The following is a 20,381-nucleotide window of genomic DNA, read 5'->3' as shown; positions in this document are numbered from 1 at the left end:
TAAATAGAATTGGTCAGAATGACAGGGAGTTTATTTAAACATGAGGTTATCAACTCTGAACATGTGCCAACACAAAACTGGTAATATAATATGTGTTTTACAGTTACAGTAGCCCCTTTGCCATCCCTTTGCCTCAGCCCAGATGGGATTCTCTTGTATCTCCCTTTTAAAATTGCTATAGGAAGGACATAGAATTGAGCCAGGGAGAATGACCTCCCATATTTAGGGATTATGGTTTGGCTTTGATATCTAGTAGATCTAAGGAGCATGAAGGAGCTAGGCAGCAATATATCCTTGGGAAGAAATGTCATGTCTAACTGGATATCAGTATCCTTAATCTGCTGCCTAAGAGCTGCTAGTGTGTAAAGTTAAGGAAAATTGAAGAAGCTCCAATTTTTGGTCTATTGCTTTAGACCAAGATGAAACAAAATTATTGATAAGAATCCAAGGTGTCAGACTTACAGGGACAAAGTATATTTTGGCCTAGTATGTAAAAATGTGTAACCAAGCATTAGTCTCAATTCTACAATATATTCCTAAAAAATTTAGTCTGAACTCTTTCTAAAGGTATGAAGGAACATTATGAACTTATCTGGACACCAAATAACAGCTATATTCTAACTCTGGCTGAGTACATTTGGATTACAGAGGGGATAGATAATGTCCGCTTTAGTAGGTTGAAATGCTGCAGCAGCTCTCTGGGCATTTTGTGCTACATATTCCATGTGCATTCTATGTGAGGCCATGGGATGAAGGACTATGCCTAGGTGTTTAAATTATTTAAGCTGCTCAATTGGGTGATAATTTAATGTCCAAATATGCCTTTTAAGCTGTTTGGCAAAGACCACCACTTTGCTCTTGTTATTAATTTCCAAAGCTTCTGAGACACAGTAATTGGCCAATTTCTAAGCCAATCAGGATCTGGGAAAGTAAAACTGCATCATCCACATATAGTAAAATTGATATATGCTTCTCTGCTAATTTCTGGGGGTGATGGGAAAGATAATCACTGCAACTAGTGACCAACTTGTTTAAGGTTCAAGCTGCTTATATGGGAGCAAACTACTCTACTACAATAACGAGAAACAAAAATATTTGGTTTTCTTAAGCCTTTTCTTGATATATAACAAAATACATCCATGAAGAGCTGTATCACAACATTCCACTGAGCTGCATTTTTAGCCTTGCACCCTTCCTAGAAAACACAGAGTAAAAAAAGGGGATATAATTTCAATAAACAAAGATGTAGAAGTGAACATACCTGAATAAGCAGTTTTTGGACGAACAAGGAGACTTCTTTTCAATATGGAAAATATTCTAATTTTTGCATTGTTTGTTCTTACAAGTATTACAGAAAAGGGTTTATTTTTAAGAACATAGCAACCCTTCTGCGTCAGCATCTTGTTTTTCATTGTGGCTAGTCAGATTTCTATCACAGCCCGCATGCCAGGGATGTAGGCAATAGCACTGCATAAGCAATTGGTATTTGCTGAACTGGAGAGAGTTTGCAGTCACCATAACTAATAGCTACCGATTGCCTTATCCCCCATGACATCAACTTTTCAAACATCCAAATTTATGACTATGTGAATATGTATTTTTTCTAACTTGTTAAGATCAATGGTTTTACAGTAATATGCTGGATTCTGTGGGACCAGGACAATTGATTACATAGGTCTTGGGACTGATCCAGCATGGCCTTTATTTTTGTTTTGAGACAAATACCAAACCAGTATATTATTTTTAAAAGCAATAGTTTTACTTGAGCAAATATGTTTATAAATTTACCCAAGTGCCAAAAATCAATACAATCACAGCCTAAACCTTGATTTAATGCCCCCAACATTCACAGTAATGCTGATAAGTCTTCAAACTCGTGAAATCTGGGCGGCGCTGCAAAAATCCGGAAGACCACTAAACGGCGGTACATACAGAAAATCTTACTGCTTTGCTACCATCTAGCGGTCAGTTGGATTTTTGCTGCCCAGAAATGGGCCGCAAGTCCAGTATTCGTTGTATCAGGACGCACAAACACCATGAAATAGATACATAAAACGTATTCCATCATGTACCTTACCTGTCCTACTAAAGTTATTTTTAGGATTTTATGAGCCGACGTCCCTTATTTACAGTGCAAATAAGATATCATTTTACTCTCTGAGTAAATACACGTTACTGAAAATGAGAGGAAAACAAGCCATAAGACCGCTTATAGGCACCACAACCAGACAAGACAACAAAATACACAGAAAAGTAAAAATTGGAAATAACTTGGAGGCAAAAAGGCCTCACCTTTCTCTCGCAGTTTTTACGCTCTTCCCGGCGACGCTCGAATTCCTCGAAAGAGATTTTCCCTTCCAGATACTCAATTAATTCCGGGCTGAACCCTGACATTTTATATTCCACCGAAGAAACTATAAACTAATAGCAACAGCCACTGCTGTGAACGACGGGGGACCTATTTTGGAACGGACAATTCCTTCGGTTAAAAGAGTCCGTCAGTCCGACTACGAATAAAGAAGCCTGGAAGACCGCGACGTCTAGTGCGCATGCGTTCGCGGCTGAGGCTGCTAGGGGAGGAAGCGCGGAGAAAAGCTTTCGCTTTCTTGTATACAAGGACTTAATATTGGAGGAGGGACTTGTCTCCTGCCTTTAAAGCGGAAAGTTCATCAATCAAATATTGTGATAAATGTTTATGTTATGTTATACTATTCAGGAGAATTATCAGACAGCTCCGTTGTAACCATCCACTCGTACCACCTTTGGATTCACCATTCAGCTTTCTCTGTCAGGAATAGGCGCTTCGAAGACTTTGTACTTCTACTCGCATCAGCCTCAGTCAACTTGGTCGATTACAGGGCATTGTGGGAGGTGTGGTCCAAAAGTATGAAGGGCAGTGTCAGGCTGCCTAACCCTAACCCTGCTCTGCCTTTTCTCTGACTCCCTCCAAGGTAATGGCTGACAAAGTCTAATTACTTTTATATATTTGGGATGAAAAAGGAGGGCAAGGTGAGATACTGGATGAAGTTTGTCAGGGGCAGAGAAGGAAAGAGACTACTAGAATCAAAAGATTTCTGAATTTTTCGTGGCTGGGGTGCTTTCCCACTACCTTTCCTGGCAAAAGAAATGCAAAACATGTTTTCAAATTTCAATTGGGAATAATGGTACAGAGCCTCTCTTCAAAAGACAAGCAAGGTTTGCTTCAAAGAACTGGAGTGGAGAGCTTTAGCATCCAAACTACAGAAATACTGTTTTCCAAAGAGGGTTTGGATGATCTGCCCACTACAGAAGTACCAGTGATTTGATCTAGTTGCACCTGACTTAGTTTCTTAGTCTTAGACTTAGTCTTTCTGCACTCCGGAGTTGAAGTGCTCTCCACTTACCCTTGAGTTTACAGAAAATATACTAGAATGAAAGTTGCTGTCCCTATGGCCACTCACTATCCTGTCTCTGTTGCCTCTGGTTTAAATCCAAGGTACCAGTGTCAAAGCCTAACAGACTTTATACAGTTTGAAGCTGCTCTTGGATGATGTTTAAATAAGGGGAGAGGAGTTCTATTCCAGGAGAGCCAGTTTGGTGTAGTGGTTAAAGGCACTAGGCTAGACACTGGAAGGCTGGGAGTTAGGCACGAAGCCAGCTGGATGACTTTGGACCAGTCTCTCTCTCTCTCTCTCTCACTCTCTCTCTCTCTCTCTCTCTCTCTCTCAGAAGAAGAAGGCAATGACAAACTACTGCAAATCTTGCCAAAAAACCCTGCAGCAATCCTGTAACCCCTCCAGCAAACTGGAAAGGCCATCTCCATCAGTTTTTCCATGCTATGCATCAAAAGTAGTGTTTCCCACTTGTGCTGGCACAGCGATGTCTGTTTCGCTTGCCGCACTTCGTTCCATTGCATGTATATGTTTCTGCTCCAATAGGGTATTGTGTACTGTTGTGGGAATGCCCCTCCCTCCAGACATTGGTTGCCACCTATGGCCATTGTCTCCTGGATACTCAATTGCCGGTCCTCTTCTGAAAGGACCCAGACCTGTGAACTCTGGAGTTATGTGGTGGTTTCTTGCTTGCTGCTTTTCCAGCCTGTTTATGCACAAGAGTCAAGTACTAAAAGTACTGTACTAAAAACAAAAGTCCCTTGTCCATTTTTTGTGAGAATGAGTCTGCGTGGAGCCAAGCCCAAGAAGTATAACCTAAAAACCCTTCCTCCAGAGCAGGGTTTCTCAACCAGGGTTCTTTGGAACCCTGGGGTTCGCGAGAGTCACTGGGGGTTCCCTGGGGGATCATGATTTATTTGAAAAATATTTCAAATTCAGGCAACTTCACATTAAAGAGGTAAGTTTCATTCTTAATTTTTAGTTTAAGAAAACTGTGAATGCATATATACAGGCCTACAATATAATAATTTTGTAACTTCTGGCTATATCTGAGCCTGAATGTGCAGAGGCCTGAAAAATATTTCAAGGGTTTCTCCTGGGTCAAAAGGTTGAGAAAGGCTGCTCCAGAACAAGGCTGGATGAGGAACACTTCTGCCACTCCTTAGTAAATGTGTTTTTCAGTTTGCCTACTACTTGCTTGTTGCTACCCTAGATCATAAATGTACATATGTTAGAACTGTTTTGTTTTGTTTTTTATTTTGAATTTGCATTTTTAAAAATATAATCTACCCTGAAAGTGATTGAACATATAATATACATGCACATACACATTTTGTTTTGGAGAACTGACATGTAATTCAAAGTTTTATGTATTTGTGACCACTGAAACATCTCAAGCTGTTTTTAATATAATTCCACCATTATACCATTTTGAAGCATTACTAACTACAAAATTTGGTTGCAGATGATATTTGACTAATAGTCACACTTATTTTTGAAAGGAAACAGAACTGTAAAGGAGACAAATAATTGTGCAAAAAATGTATCTGATTTTTTAAAAATCCAAAATCAATTCATGTAATGATTTTATAAGTCTTAGAAACACAAATGGTTATATAACAGTCATATTTACTGTTTTCCACAGAGCCTTAATGGATATAATTTGAATTTCTCTCTGTTTTCCTTTAAGCGAATGCAAATTATAAGCACAAAGCAGGCTTCAGATATCTGTAGGTAGCATCTGATATTAAAGAGAACTATTAGAGAATGATTTAGAAACACTTTTCTGTAGATGCTTCCAAATAATCTTGTATGCTTAAGCAGCCACCTGTAAAAACAAGAGAAGAAAGGAGTATGAGAAACAAGAGTTTTAAGAAGATTAAAGGAGAGAGCTCATAAACCATGACTGCTAGTTTATGCTTCTTTTCCCTCTCTTCACTTGAACTTTTAGGACTTGTACGATTAATGAATACAATAGAAATTCTAATATTTGAAATTTATAAACTATTTCATGCTCACACTAGAGGTTACTGTCAGTTTTCCCTTATTGTGCTTCTGCTGGATCTGCTCCTTTCACTCTGGAGTCTTCTTCCAATAACTCTATTGTTGATCTGCAACTTTAGGGACTTCAATCAAAAACAAGTCATTTAATTTAATTTCCATATTTTTTTCTGCAAAAAAAAATAGGTGTCAGTGTCAAGTATATTAACGTTTTCTATGGATCCAAGCTTAAGCAAAGGATCGTTACCTTGCCGTGGTGCTGGAGCTTGAGCACCTCAATGATGCCAAGAGCTAAACCGTGAAGGGCCATCCAAGACAGGAAGGTCATGACAGAGAGGTCAGACTAAATGCGATCCCTGGGGAAGGTAATGGCAACCCACCCCAGTATTCTTGCCGTGAAAACTAAATGGATCAGTACAACCAGAGATATGTCGGTATACCATCGGAAGATGAGACCCCCAGGTCGGAAGATGGTCAAAATGCTACTGGGGAGGAACAGAGGATGAGTTCAACTAGCCCCAGACGCAGCTAGCTCAAAGCTGAAAGGATGGCTAGCGGCCGACGGTGCTGGTGGTGAACGGCGAATCCAATGTTCTAAGGATCAACAGACCATTGGAACCTGGAATGTAAGATCTATGTGCCAGGGCAAATTGGATGTGGTTATTGGTGAGATGTCAAGGTTAAAGATAGACAGTTCGGGTGTCAGTGAACTGAAATGGACTGGAATGGGCCACTTCACATCAAGTGACCACCAGATCTACTACTGTGGACAAGAGGACCACAGAAGAAATGGAGTAGCCTTCATAATTAATAGTCAAGTGGCTAAAGCAGTGCTTGGATACAATCCAAAAAACGATAGAATGATCTCAGTTCGAATACAGGGCAAGCCATCTAACATCACAGTGATCCAAATATACGCCCCAACCACAGATGCTGAAGAAGCTGAAGTAGAGCAGTTCTATGAGGATCTGCAGCACCTACTGGACAACACGCCTAAAAGAGATGTCATTTTCATCACGGGAGATTGGAATGCTAAGGTGGGCAGTCAAATGACACCTGGAATTACAGGTAAGCATGGCCTGGGAGAACAAAACAAAGCAGAACATAGGCTGATAGAATTTTGCCAAGACAACTCACTCTGCATAAACACTCTCTTCCAACAACCTAAGAGACAGCTTTATACATGGACTTCACCAGATGGACAACACCGAAATCAGATTGACTACATCCTTTGCCACCAAAGGTGGCTGACATCTATACAGTCGATAAAAACAAGACCTGGAGCTGACTGTAGTTCAGATCACGAACTTCTTCTTGCACAATTTAGAATCAGACTAAAGAGATTAGGGAAGACCCACAGATCAGCTAGATATGAGCTCACTAATATTCCTAAGGAATATGCAGTGGAGGTGAAGAATAGATTTAAGGGACTGGACTTAGTAGATAGGGTCCCGGAAGAACTCTGGACAGAAGTTTGCAACATTGTTCAGGAGGCGGCAACAAAATACATCCCAAAGAAAGAGAAAACCAAGAAGGCAAAATGGCTGTCTGCTGAGACACTAGAAGTAGCCCAAGAAAGAAGGAAAGCAAAAGGCAACAGTGATAGGGGGAGATATGCCCAATTAAATGCAAAATTCCAGAGGTTAGCCAGAAGAGATAAGGAATTATTTTTAAACAAACAATGCGTGGAAGTGGAAGAAGACAATAGAATAGGAAGGACAAGAGACCTCTTCCAGAAAATAGAAACATCGGAGGTAAATTCCAGGCCAAAATGGGTATGATCAAAAACAAAGATGGCAAGGACCTAACAGAAGAAGAAGAGTTCAAGAAATGGTGGCAAGAATATATGGAAGACCTGTATAGGAAGGATAACAATATCGGGGATAGCTTTGACGGTGTGGTCAGTGAGCTAGAGCCAGACATCCTGAAGAGTGAGGTTGAATGGGCCTTAAGAAGCATTGCTAATAACAAGGCAGCAGGAGATGACGGCATCCCAGCTGAACTGTTCAGAATCTTGCAAGATGATGCTATCAAGGTAATGCATGCTATATGCCAGGAAATTTGGAAAACACAAGAATGGCCATCAGACTGGAAAAAATCAACTTATATCCCCATACCAAAAAAGGGAAACACTAAAGAATGTTCAAACTATCCAACAGTGGCACTCATTTCACATGCCAGTAAGGTAATGCTCAAGATCCTGCAAGGTAGACTTCAGCAATTCATGGAGCAAGAATTGCCAGATGCACAAGCTGGGTTTAGAAAAGGCAGAGGAACTAGGGACCAAATTGCCAATATCCGCTGGATAATGGAAAAAGCCAGGGAGTTTCAGAAAAACATCTAGTTCTGTTTTATTGACTATTCTAAAGCCTTTGACTGTGTGGGCCATAACAAATTGTGGCAAGTTCTTAGCAGTATGGGGATACCAAGTCATCTTGTCTGCTTCCTGAAGAATCTGTATAATGACCAAGTAGCAACAGTAAGAACAGACCACGGAACAACGGACTGGTTTAAGATTGGGAAAGGAGTACGGCAGGGCTGTATACTCTCACCCTACCTATTCAACTTGTCGCAGAACACATCATGCGATGTGCTGGGCTTGAGAAATCCAAGGCTGGGGTTAAAATTGCTGGAAGAAACATTAACTATCTCAGATATGCAGATGATACCACTTTGATGGCTGAAAGCAAAGAGGAACTGAGGAGCCTTATGATGAAGGTGAAAGAAGAAAGTGCAAAAGCTGGCTTGCAGCTAAACCTCAAAAAAACCAAGATTATGGCAACCAGCTTGATTGTTAACTGGCAAATAGAGGGAGAAAATGTAGAAGCAGTGAAAGACCTGGTACTTCTAGGTGCGAAGAGTACTGCAGATGCTGACTGCAGTCAGGAAATCAGAAGATGCTTAATCCTTGGGAGAAGAGCAATGACAAATCTCAATAAAATAGTTAAGAGCAGAGACATCACACTGACAACAAAGGTCCACATAGTTAAAGCAATGGTGTTCCCCATAGTAACATATGGCTGCGAGAGCTGGACCCTAAGGAAGGCTGAGTGAAGGAAGATAGATGCTTTTGAACTGTGGTGTTGGAGGAAAATTCTGAGAGTGCCTTGGACTGCAAGAAGATCAAACCAGTCCATCCTCCAGGAAATAAAGCCAGACTGCTCACTTGAGGGAATGATATTAAAGGCAAAACTGAAATACTTTGGCCACATAATGAGAAGACAGGACACCCTGGAGAAGTTGCTGATGCTAGGAAGAGTGGAGGGCAAAAGGAAGAGGGGTCAACCAAGGGCAAGGTGGATGGATGACATTCTAGAGGTGACGGACTCGTCCCTGGGGGAGCTGGGTGTGTTGACCGACAGGAAGCTCTGGCGTGGGCTGGTCCATGAAGTCACGAAGAGTCGGAAGCAACTAAACGAATAAACAACAACACAACATGGATCCAAGATGACAATGCTACAATATAGTTGGTAACGTAGACCTTAACTCCATTGGGGGACAATGGATTTCATGGTAAAACTCTACCCAGTCCCAGGGTAGCCCAGACTGGTTTGAAATGAACTTATTTCCAATTAGAGACTTTCTAGCTATTGATAGTAATAAAATAATAAAATATTGCTATTTTATGAGAGACAGAGCTTTGGAGAGGGATTCTAAATGAATTCCATCGATAGATTAACCTATCACATAGCTCTGGAAATGAACCAAATTCAGATCAGGAATTGAGCCAGACTTAACAGTGTGATGTGGGGCTGATTTATAAGGAAAACAATTTACCTTGATCGATCTTTTTCAGTTTCTGGGGTAATTTGCAAAGGGGGGTTTCTTTTCTTCATAATCTGCAAATGCAGAAGCAACTGGTTCCAAGTAGAAAGAAATCGGATCTGATTTATCATTATTCATTGAGAAGGTATCTGCGAACTTCCTGAGTCCAAACTCTCTCCCAGAAAAGTAAGCCATAAGAGTTCTGAAAAACTGTATGAAAATTAAGATTTTAGAAGGGTGAAACAGTAATCTCCAACAAATACTATCTCCACTTTTTTTTTTTTAAGGACAGAATTCTTATCCTATTTTGAAACAGTTTAATGGCACCATTTTGTTTTTCGGTGACTCACAACTATTTCACACAACACAGTTTGTGCAAGAAGCACTGGTTCTGTGAACACAAGACGTATATAAATGTGCACATGTATCACTTCCAAATTTTGGATAGTCAGACACTGATTAAAGCTGTATCTGTGTGAAGCCAAATAAATGTTATTTCCATCCACATGCTGGGTCTTATCACTAATTAATACAGTAATTGAATAAAAGAATCATAATGAAAATAGCATCTTACTTAGAATAGCTACTAATTAACTGATTGTTATTTAATATGTTGCAAGATTATTTCAATTCATCTGCTACTCTTCCTCGAGCAGTTAGACATTAATTAAAGATAATACAAGTTTCATATTGTTCTAGCACATCTGAATTGTGATACTACACTAGCATAGATGAATTGAAAACTGCTTACAGTATACACATAGATTAATGCACACAAACAAACACAAGTTTAGACCAATCTTTATCAACTGACCACATTCCAGATGCGTTGGCATGCCATCTCCTGGAATTCTCAGTCACCTCAAATCATTGTCTCTTTTAGAATGAGTATTCTGGGAGTTGTAATCCCAACACATCTGAAGAATACCAAGTTGAGGAAAACTGGTATAACAGATTGTTCCAAAGTTCTCCTTACCAGGTCTCTGTTCCTGGGGTTATCCAAAGATTTCCATGTTTCCTCAGGCCTTAATGGAGTTCCCTGAGGCAATTCTGTTCCCATCAGGGTGGTACACTGAACCAAAATCAACAACTTCCACATGCTGGAAAGATTGGCAGACCAAGGGTAGGTAGGTAGCAGATCTAAAGATTCTATGCATGAATGATCAGGATAAGTTTTAAGCAATTATGCAGCAGGTTCATGAATCAATATATTTTTTTCTCAAGCAATAATTAAAAGAAGCTCCGACTGCTGTAATATTCATTTGTAAGCAAATGGATATCAGCAACTTCGTTCTACTACTTGAACTTTCTTGCTCAAGCTATTATTCTTAAATTACCCTATGCTATCCCTAAGCTTAGTAATATGAATGATTCAGAAAAAAAATTAAAATACTTCAGATGTACAAATCTATTGTTTAAAAATAAAGCCTTTTAGAAATAAAGCTTACCAGTAAATATTGGCTTTCCCTTTGCTGTTCAGCTGCTTAGTAACCTACAAGGAAAGTCGTATCTCCTACTTATAGCTTTAGAGGAACTAATGGTCAGCAATTGGTGGTGATTCGTAAGTGGAGTTTCAAAAGGCAGTAACAGATACATGTACACACACACCCCACACACTTATTGACTCATTATCCAAAGTGCATTGAAATAGTGATAGAGTCCAAAATGATGAAACACTTCTGCCACATCCATTATATCACTGGGTAAAAATGTCTTACATAATGGAATAGAAGCAAGACATTTTGTTTTTCCTGTCAAGGACAGCCCTTTTCCAACTGAGTTTTCTGACAATGTTTTGAACTTCAAATCCCAGACTTCGTTCACACAGCATGGCAGTGGGTTTTAATGATTTTGTTTGTGGGCTTTTTGTGCACTTTTGCAGACACTACCCATTTTTCATCTGGAAAGAAAGAAAAAGAGAGAGAAGGAGAAGGAAAGAAAAAGAAAAAGAAGAAAGAAAGAGAAAATGAGAACTTTATTGTGGTCATTAACGAGCACAAGGGAATTGATGTTCAAATATCCAAAACTAAATTGACAATATCAGGGTAAGTAGGAAAGGTACATACAAACAAAGAATTTTGGCTAAAGGACAAAAACAAATTAAAAAAATGTTAAGATGCTTGCTCAGGCTACACATGTGTGACAAAAGAGAAATGAGATTAAAATTAGCAATCCAGGTAGTATGAACTTTAAAATAGCAACATAAAATGCAAATATAAAATAATATTGGTAGATAAAACAATAAAATTATCCAAAAGGGATTTGAGGGTTATAAACTTCTCTTATAGACCCCCGTCAAACCTGAGAAGAATATAGTACAATAACTGACACACACACCAAAGCATAAAAAAAAAAGTTAAAAAGTAACCAGTGGTTAATGCTGAGCCTGAACCGTTTCTGGCTATCCATACTCGGGCAGATTCAGTTGCTCTTAATTACTCTTTGCCTGATTTTGCATGCCACCACGCAAATCCTGGCAACCTTGTGTATTATTTCAGGGTTGATGTTGGAAAGTAGAATTTGCTTATACTGTTGATTGGTGAATCCTGTTTTGCTGGTCAGGAGGGGGGTAATTAGAGCATTTTGAAATTCTGCATAAAACTGGCAGAAGATAATACAATACAGAAGAATATATATTACAGAATATATAATACAATACAGAAGAACATGTTCAATAGTTTTGATCTGTTCCTGAGTTGCAGAGACATACTTGTAATGGATATGGTATCTTTTATATCTTCCAGCCAGAAGTGCTGAAGGGGCAGCATTACATCAGACTAAGGTGAAGGCCCTTCTCTGATTTGGGATGTTAAGCTGTGTGAGATACTGTACATAGTACAGTATAGCTGGTGCCAGAGTGTATCTCCGGCTATCTGCCATGGGAAGCTGAGTGGTATTACCAGCATCCATTTGACAGCCTGCGTCGCATAAATGTTGCTCAAGTGCGGCCCTTACGTGCTCATAGCCCAGAGATAATAAATAAGTGGGGGAAAGTCCTGAGAGAGAGAGAGCTTGTTGTAAACTACTTGCTTCCACCCACTCTGAAATCTGTCCTCTAATATCAGTGGCACTTAGCCCATAGGGAAAAGTGTCAGCTTAGCCAGTAGTGTAACCAGTGTAACATGTGACACAGCGAGGAACTTGGAAAATTGCTCTTAAAAATTTAGGTTGAACAAGTTCCAGATTGATAGATTGAACAAGTTCCAGTGGTGCAAGGTTGGGGGCTGGTCCACGCTGACATGCTTTCATGTTCTCCATTTCCTTTTGCCTGCTTGTAGGGTTGCTTCTGGTTAAGTAGATCTTGTGCTGTAATACTGCTATTATTTACCTTATATGAATTATAGCTAGCTATTAATCTTTTCCTGGCTACTATACAGTCTGCGTCAAACCATGGTTTTGATGGATGTGCAGGTTGCTTGTAGGTCTTAGTGTTGTTTCTATAGCTCCTGCACAAGGTTATTGTATAATTCTAGGTCACTGATTGAGTCAGTTGTAGCAAAGAGGGAGCGCATGTGTGAAAAGTATGTAGTAGCTAGTTGTTCTGCAATTAAATTATTGAGTTGAATGGTCTTTTATTCTGCAAGATGTAGCAGGTAGGAAAAAAGTACACTGGTGCATTGATTTGGTGGGGATCTGTTGAAGTAGGGGTAATAAGTGTAGATTGGGTGGGAAATGGTCACTATCAACTTGGGGGGAAACTTTAAAAGAATCAGTAAAGTTTGAATTAAATGGATAATCAATAAAGTTTGAATTAAATGATCTTTTACAGCTGCATTTAAGTGGGAATTAAGGTGAGAAAGTATGGACAGGGGAAATCAAAATGGATAGGATTAACAACCCAATGTCCTATTTTCTGCTTTGACCCTACCCTTTTATTCCTTGCCTCACATAGTATCTAGAGTCACTGACTGACCTAAGGTCAGAGAGAGTTCTCAACCCAAAATGTTTGTGCTCATGGGATAACCTTGACCTTTGCATTATGAGGGAGGGAGAGAATGATTCTAGGAATGGAATTGGCTTTTTACATTGAGGTTTTCATCGTATTTGTCCACTGTTTAACACCAAGATTTGTTTCCTGTTCAGTCCCTGCTAGCTCAGATCCCCTTAACTTGTAGATTAAGTTTGGATTCTTTGTGCCACCCTCCATTGTTGAGCATATGTTTATACGGAACTGCCTTTGCCATCTTAAAGCCCGTATGTCGTCTGTAGAGAGCCTTTTGAATCTCTTCGTGTCTCTTTTCCTTACCATCCTGAACACCCTGGTATCATTCGCAGACACAGCCACCTCATTACTCAGCCCCAATTCCAGATCATCAATATACGGCTCAAAAGCACTGGCACCCACACTGAAACCCCCAGGACTTTGATCTCCATTTTCACAAGTATGGGGATGGTTCACTTGCTTCTATTCTCTTTCCTGTTTTCTCAGCCAGTTGCCAAGCTATGACAGCCCCTGCCGCCCCAGCCTCTAGCAGCTGAGTTTACTTGACAGCTCTTGGTGAGAGGTTTTGTCAGTGGCTTTTTGTGTATGTATATTTGTATAGGTAATACTGTCCATGGGGTCACCCTTGTCTGTGTGCTGGTTCACACTCCCCCCAAAATCTGAAAGTTTGTTGAGATCCAACTTACCTTTGCACAAATCAGGTTGGTTCTATAAGCTGGTCTACTACTGTGAGAAAGTTTTACTTGCTCACGTGTTGGTTTCTTTTCAGCAAGGCTCATATAGCCACGTGTTTACTGTTGTTTTTTTAAATGCTTTCAGCCATTTTCCCCAAGAGAAGTATTAAGCTAACTGGGCTATCGTTTCATTGCCTCTCAGTCTTTTTATAATGGAGCCACAGTCCAGTCTTTGAGAAGAAATGCCTAGGTTAAAGAGAAGTTGCAATATGTGTGTTTGTGTGTGTGTGATTTTTAAGTTCTTCATGAACTTGCATGGATACTGTTGAAGAATATCTTTTTAGCTTGTTCAGCTTGGCTTATAACTTCACTCCTTGTTACCTCTGGTTGCCTGTTTACTGTATATGATTGTCCTCCTGAAGAAGCAAATTTGGGCACAGCATCTGTTCTACATCTTCAAAGGGAGAGAGAAGACAGGAGCAAAGAATTCATTCCATTTTTCTATTTCCCTAACTTCCTTTAGCACATGTTTATTGCTTTGGCAACAAGCAATAAACATGTGCTAAAGGAAGTTAGGGAACTAGAATCCTGGGAAGCCCAATGCTTCCCAGGCAATGTGTATTCCAAATAGGTATGAAGATTTTTTCATGTTATTTCTCTTGACCTTCTTTGCCATGGGATTTTCAGTCTTTTGTTTCTGGACCTTTAATCAGCTGTTTATCAATCTTCTGTTAAATTTCTTCAGTAAATATCCATTTATATGTAAGGTTATAGCATTATGTTCATTATTCCCAACTTGTTCACTACCTTTTAGGTCTTGGACAAGATTCTGGACACTATTTAAGTAGATCCCTGAAGATGGGTTTTTACATCGTGCATATTTAACAGCTATAAGCTAGGTACTTCTAAAACCATTCAATTACTGTCATAGATACTGAACAATGTAAAAGCAGACCAATTTTGTACTCAGCATCTAGATTTAAATGGTTAAAGAAGAATCTCTTTTCCTGTGTAATAAATTTATTCCAAACAGTATAACTATGCTTAATTAAAACAAGGACATGCTACATTGGAGAGTGCTAATCTACCAGATGGTTTTCTAGCCATACAGAAGAGGTGCTTGTACTAAATCTACAAGTATCTACCAGGTGATATGCCAAATTAATTTTAATGGAAGTAATTTTCTACACAAGGGGACAACATGTATCGTTTAATTTTTATGGTTCACATCAACCAACAAAACTAAGTACTCTCCTCCCATGGACAGCTCATGGAAAACTGTGAAATTATTGAAACTCTCCAGTTCAAAAAATAACCCCCCAAGCCATCATTTTTTGGAATATAGCAGAGAGAAAATTAGTACCACTAAGCTACTTTTTTCTCCCCTTGAAGATAAAATTGAAATTGACTTCATGGACATGTCCATGTAGTTTTCTCAACAACAATCTGGAATGGTTTGCTGCTCCCCTTGCTCCTTCACTCTTGCTAGCTGTATCCTTTTTCAGTCACTTCTGTTGGTCAATTACTGGTCCAAGTAATTCCAAGATAGGAATTTTTACTCTTCTTTCCTATATTGATGTTTGTAATGCAGCATGTGAGTGCTGAACAAAAGGGAATGATCAAGTAACTCAGCAGTACTGTATAATGCTTTCAGAGCTAGATCTACCCACTGCTTAAAAGACTTGGTGTGAGAACTGAAGCTAGCTCTATATTGCTGAAAAACACTGTAAACACACTTTATTTTTTTCCTTTTATTAATACACAAAATATTAAAACTGAAAAAATACACCAATACTCATAAAATACCTGAGCAGACTGAAGGCAAAAACACTCATCATTACATTCAAAAGCATTTGAGCAAAATAGAAATACAGGTAACAATATTCATAGACAGCGATATATGGTCTCTTGAGTGGCACTTTTCATAAATCACACGTATTCCATGTAAAAGGTACTAAGATATACAGTACTATGATCTGTAATGGAACTTGGTGAATAAAATATTGGAAAATTATGCACATCTACAACTGACTGCTTAAAATATCACTTGGACATACAGAAGAGTAAACACTTTTTGGAACAGAAAAAAGCTTCCATATCCATTCCTTAACTGCTGACTTGACTGGAGCAAAATTATTCTCAAGGAGTATGTGCAGCTCCCTTTTCTGCAGGATGAGATACTTTTTTCAGTCTTAGGGCTCCATTCTCTTCGGAGGAACCATGTGTTGGCAGTTACTGGCGGTGGAGCTGAAAGTCTTAAACTAAGCATGTTTGCTATCCTCCCATGTACATTTAACACACACTGCACAATGACAGTAATTTATATTTCAATTGTATAATCTATAAACCACATTCAACATGGCTAGAGAAAAGAAAGACCCTATTCACCACTGTCTCTGAATCTAAAGCTGTAGTAAAGACCCTATCATCATCAGCCACACCAACTTTTGTTTTTGCAGACCTGTAACTGAAAACTAAGATATAATTATAAATTACACTTAGTTCAATAATGTAGTATTCACACATTTCAAATCCTACGCTGTACTGATATCAAGGTCACTTCTACTGTATAAAACAGAAAAAGCCAACAAAACATGTCTTGTTTATTATGAAAATAAAGTTTATGGTCTCATAAATGTAATCTTTTCCCCAGTAATATATCAACATATTTGCAAAAATGGTTATTTATACTCTAGACATTGACTTGGGTGCACAAATGCTTGAGCAGAATTCCCCTTTTGCAACAGGACACTCCTGCTCTTTCTTCTAAAAGCTGCTTCTGAAATGCGCAGAATGTGCAATGTGATGTTTGTAGCATGGAAGTAGAAAGAAGTGATAGGCAGAGAAGTCCACACTTCCTTCATCCTTGCACAATCCTACAATCACGCCAATGATTGTCTTGGGAAGTTAATAGGAAAAGTGAGATAGAAAGAGAAGTAGTTACCAAAAAAGAATTATTTCAAGAACGTCACTTCCAGATGTCTAGTGTACTAGAAATTCATCCAGAGAGCCGTATTTTCATTTTCACGTTTGAAATACAAAGAATTAAATTAAATGCTGTATGGTGTTTCGCAATCACACACACATTTCATTTATTTCAGAAATGAAAATACATTCAAACACTGACAGAAATGTGATATCCTTGAATCATTTAAGTGCTTGTTGACAGTAACTGTCTTCACTCTGATTCAAAGTTAGTGTAATACTGCCTCAGGAAATGGTGTGCTTCTATTCCGAGATCCACGTATGCTCAAAAATATGCACAGATCTGCTTATGGCAGGATTCAATAGGGAGAAATCAGCACTGAGAAGCTTAGCTATGGACTACATTTATATGCTGAAATTACTGCAGGAGCACATTTATGAGATGGAAATTCCATTATGTGCATTACAACATCTGCATCTACAAGTAAGTATTTGGCCATAGTGATAGAATATTTAAAATCTGATCTTTATATTGTTAATTAGCACCAAAAAAATGAAAACACCTAACAAAAATGAAAAAAGAGACAAAGTTTCTAAAAAGTCAAATATATATTTTATACAGCTAATCATCAGCTTTACAAACCTTAATTATGGACAATCTATAAAAGCAACAAATCTTATTCTAGTTTGTAAGAAGACCATAATCAAACCACTAAAAATCAGTCAAAACTGCTTCGTCTAACACTTTTCATAGAATGACTGACTTTGAAGATCAAGCTTTCCAGAAATGAAGAGAACTTTGTATAATAGGAACAGTAAAGTACTGGCCATTCTATTAGTAGATTAATTTATAAAGAAATGGCCTATTGTAACTGATACATGGTTTTAGGAAGATGAAGCAGCCAGTGGAATTAAAAGGTTCTGTTGAGAAGATTAAGCTCCACTAGAACTGAATGAAGAGAAATACATTTCTTTCCTCTATGGCTCTTTTATGTCATTCCCCAACATAGTACCCAGGGCAGCACTGTGCTTGTCAACATGTCTTGCCACCTGCCAAATTTCCTCCCCGATTTTCTTAGAAAGGCTTTTAATTTTTTTAAAAAAAAGCAAGCTAGCATGCTACAAGAATGAGGATCAGCCTATACTTCCAATGATGCCTCTGGGCCTCCCATTAGGGACAGGTCTGTAAAATAGTGTGTGAGTGTGTATGCAATCCAGTGTTTGTTTGCCTTTTGTTACATGAATGTGTTATGACTGGATACACCCACCATGGCAACCATTTAGTGGGGATGCCTGTTAACATGCTCTGAAAATTCCAAATATGCCCATTGGCCCCAAAAGACTAAGAAACTCTGTCCTATATGTGATCTATCGGATTCTACCCTCCCTACCCTTTCACTATTTTTAAAAGTCTCATGGCAGCCTTCTTTATATCAGTATGTCAGTAAAGTTTGGCTTGATCACATGTTCTAATGGCCTACAGTAAAATAAACAGTAAACTATATTTTAGACACTGAAATATAAACAGTATTTTAGACAAATGTCACAACTCTACTTTAGTTGCATCCCAGGGCTTCCACACATATTCCTGCCACAATTTTGATTTCCCAACATCCCTTGAAATATCATGGTCTATGCTATTTTTAAAAAAAGATTTTAAAAGCAGCATGCCATGCATAGAAAGGAGAGCTATTATTTAAAATGCAGGAAGTGTAACTAGGTGTTCAAGGTTAGCTGTCAGTACTTTGGAACAGGATTCATAGTGCTGGACTTTCAAATTCTCTTCATTATGGAAATATTACAGCATATGCTCTTGTGTGAACTATTATTCATGAGAAAATGGAAAGCACTAGAATTGTGAATTTAACATGGTATTTTGCAAGATGGTTCACTAAAATGCACCACTGAATAATCAAGATACTTTTTCTAATGGATGAAACTATTTCAAGTATGATTCACACCTTAAATATCTATTATGCAGATTAGCATCAAGTATCAGAAATCTATAAAAATGAATTAAACATTCATTCTTCATCCATTCCAAAGCACAGGTAAGTTGTTCAGTCATACTTCCTTGGCATAAATATCCAGAAATATATTAACAATTGCAAATACTTTTAACAAACTTCATGTATTTCTAAAATAATTAATGTAGATCTAGCTACAGTTTCTTGTTTTCTAGAAAAAGGAAGCAAAAGATTAATACTGCAACTGAACAAGGATCTCTCAGATTACAAAATTAACTCTAAAATCTAGGCTACTGAGGGGCTAAAATATTTCATATTGTTCAGAATATATTGCAGTGAACAGAAAAATAATTTATTGCACAAACAGCACAAAGCCTACACAGACTTTAAGAGCTAAGGTTTATAAAATGATTAATTCTATCAACCATATCACAAGATAAGTCTGAGATTCAAATGTGCAAACAGGTCATCCTTTACTGCAAGTTATTTCTTCACTAGATAATTTTTTTTGGCAGATACTCATTTGTTCACAGGCACTAGACATCAGAAATGGTGATCAAAATCTTAAGGATACACCTAGCATTTCTGAATAGAGGTATTTATACATTAATAAGTTTTTGAGGTGTGTAGCCTGCTGACAAAGCAATATTAAAAAATCTAGCAATTCAAAGATCAAGGTTACCCACTATATCCATGTTTAATGCATTATTCTAAAAGCAACTCTGAACTTGATGAAGGATTGGGGCATGCCCTCCTTTCAACTGCAGCCCTCCAGGCCCTTCTGAAATTTTTGAAAGTCTGCTCAGTTTCTAATCTTTTTGTAACACAGCAGTTACAGGAGAAAGTTGCTGCTCAGGAATCCAAAGCTAAAAAAAGCCTCCCCTTGAACATATGGACCTAGGCATGTAGATTTTGAATACAGTCCCTCCTCTTTTTTAATTAGCCTTTTCAACAATTCTCATAATTGTTTAATTCTCCAACCTGCACACGTAACAATTCAAAACAAAAAGCTAACACTAGCACAGGTTTATTCTTAAACAGTTCTTATTCTTTAATTTCCAAATTGGTTTTTGATCCTAAAGGTATACAGAAATCAATTTTAATCTTTAAGAAAAAGCATTTTCTCAAAGGCCAATTCAGCTGTGGTACTAGGAAATTTAATATAGCTGCTCTTGTTTACTCCTGGAGACTGCCTGGACTCTAAGTAGTGATGTTTTAATTTTAAAATTTCCTTAGACTTTACTGAAATACTTAGCTTGCAGGACAGTCCTACACATAGTCGCATGTTTATCTGAAGTAAATCCCAAAGCACTGAACTGGGCTTTCTTGTGAGTAGCCCAGTTACAATTACACTGCTACTTATTTGTTTTCAATCAATGCTGTAAATCCAGATAAAACGCAAAAAGAGATGTGAACCCAAAATGGGAAAAAAGCAAAACATTTCAGATAAAAGTGTAAAAGTACCCTCAATATACAATTCTAAAACTATAAATTACTGATTCATAGGCAGGTACAAAAATATGTAAAAAAGATAATAAAAGTACTATGCATCCTAAGTATGTACAATTCATATAGCATGTAAAATAGTGTTCATTCACTAAGAATATGATTGGAGATCACTCAACTCACCGGCTTCACATATACAGGTATCAGGCCATATGACAATCAATCGCTTTGATTTTCTAGTAATGATAGATCTTTCAGGGGTGGCTTACAGATCTAAAGTCTATTAGAA

The 20,381-nt window shown here is 38.2% G+C and overlaps 2 protein-coding genes and 1 long non-coding RNA gene across 4 annotated transcripts in view; all 3 read right to left on the bottom strand.

The window, feature by feature from the left end:
• Positions 1-2,479, bottom strand: part of GTF3C3 (general transcription factor IIIC subunit 3) — a 38,957-nt gene extending 36,478 nt beyond the window's left edge. Inside the window, exon 1 of the mRNA XM_063318045.1 lies at positions 2,293-2,479. Within this exon, the coding sequence (XP_063174115.1) occupies positions 2,293-2,394 (102 nt within the window). The 5' untranslated portion in view covers positions 2,395-2,479. The remainder of the gene's footprint in view (positions 1-2,292) is intronic.
• Positions 2,480-5,232: 2,753 nt separating this feature from the next.
• Positions 5,233-10,959, bottom strand: C1H2orf66 (chromosome 1 C2orf66 homolog). 2 transcript variants are annotated; one of them, XM_063291901.1, is made up of 4 exons: positions 10,586-10,959; positions 10,114-10,286; positions 9,150-9,347; positions 5,233-5,542 (listed from the first exon to the last, which is right to left on the bottom strand). In XM_063291901.1, the coding sequence occupies exons 2-3, from the start codon at positions 10,234-10,236 to the stop codon at positions 9,165-9,167; spliced, it is 306 nt and encodes a 101-aa protein (XP_063147971.1). In that variant the 5' UTR covers positions 10,237-10,286; positions 10,586-10,959; the 3' UTR covers positions 5,233-5,542; positions 9,150-9,164. The 2 variants fall into 2 exon arrangements, with proteins under 2 accessions (XP_063147971.1, XP_063147978.1); XM_063291908.1 differs by having other exon boundaries at positions 5,233-5,497.
• Positions 10,960-14,905: 3,946 nt separating this feature from the next.
• On the bottom strand, positions 14,906-17,914 carry LOC134507407 (uncharacterized). The gene is made up of 2 exons (XR_010068901.1): positions 15,362-17,914; positions 14,906-15,317 (listed from the first exon to the last, which is right to left on the bottom strand). It is a non-coding gene; the product is annotated as an uncharacterized LOC134507407 (long non-coding RNA).
• Positions 17,915-20,381: the final 2,467 nt, after the last annotated feature.

The sequence above is a fragment of the Candoia aspera genome, chromosome 1, assembly GCF_035149785.1.
Source record: "Candoia aspera isolate rCanAsp1 chromosome 1, rCanAsp1.hap2, whole genome shotgun sequence".
Lineage (NCBI taxonomy): Eukaryota > Metazoa > Chordata > Lepidosauria > Squamata > Boidae > Candoia > Candoia aspera.
This window is presented reverse-complemented; position numbering and strand designations above follow the sequence as displayed.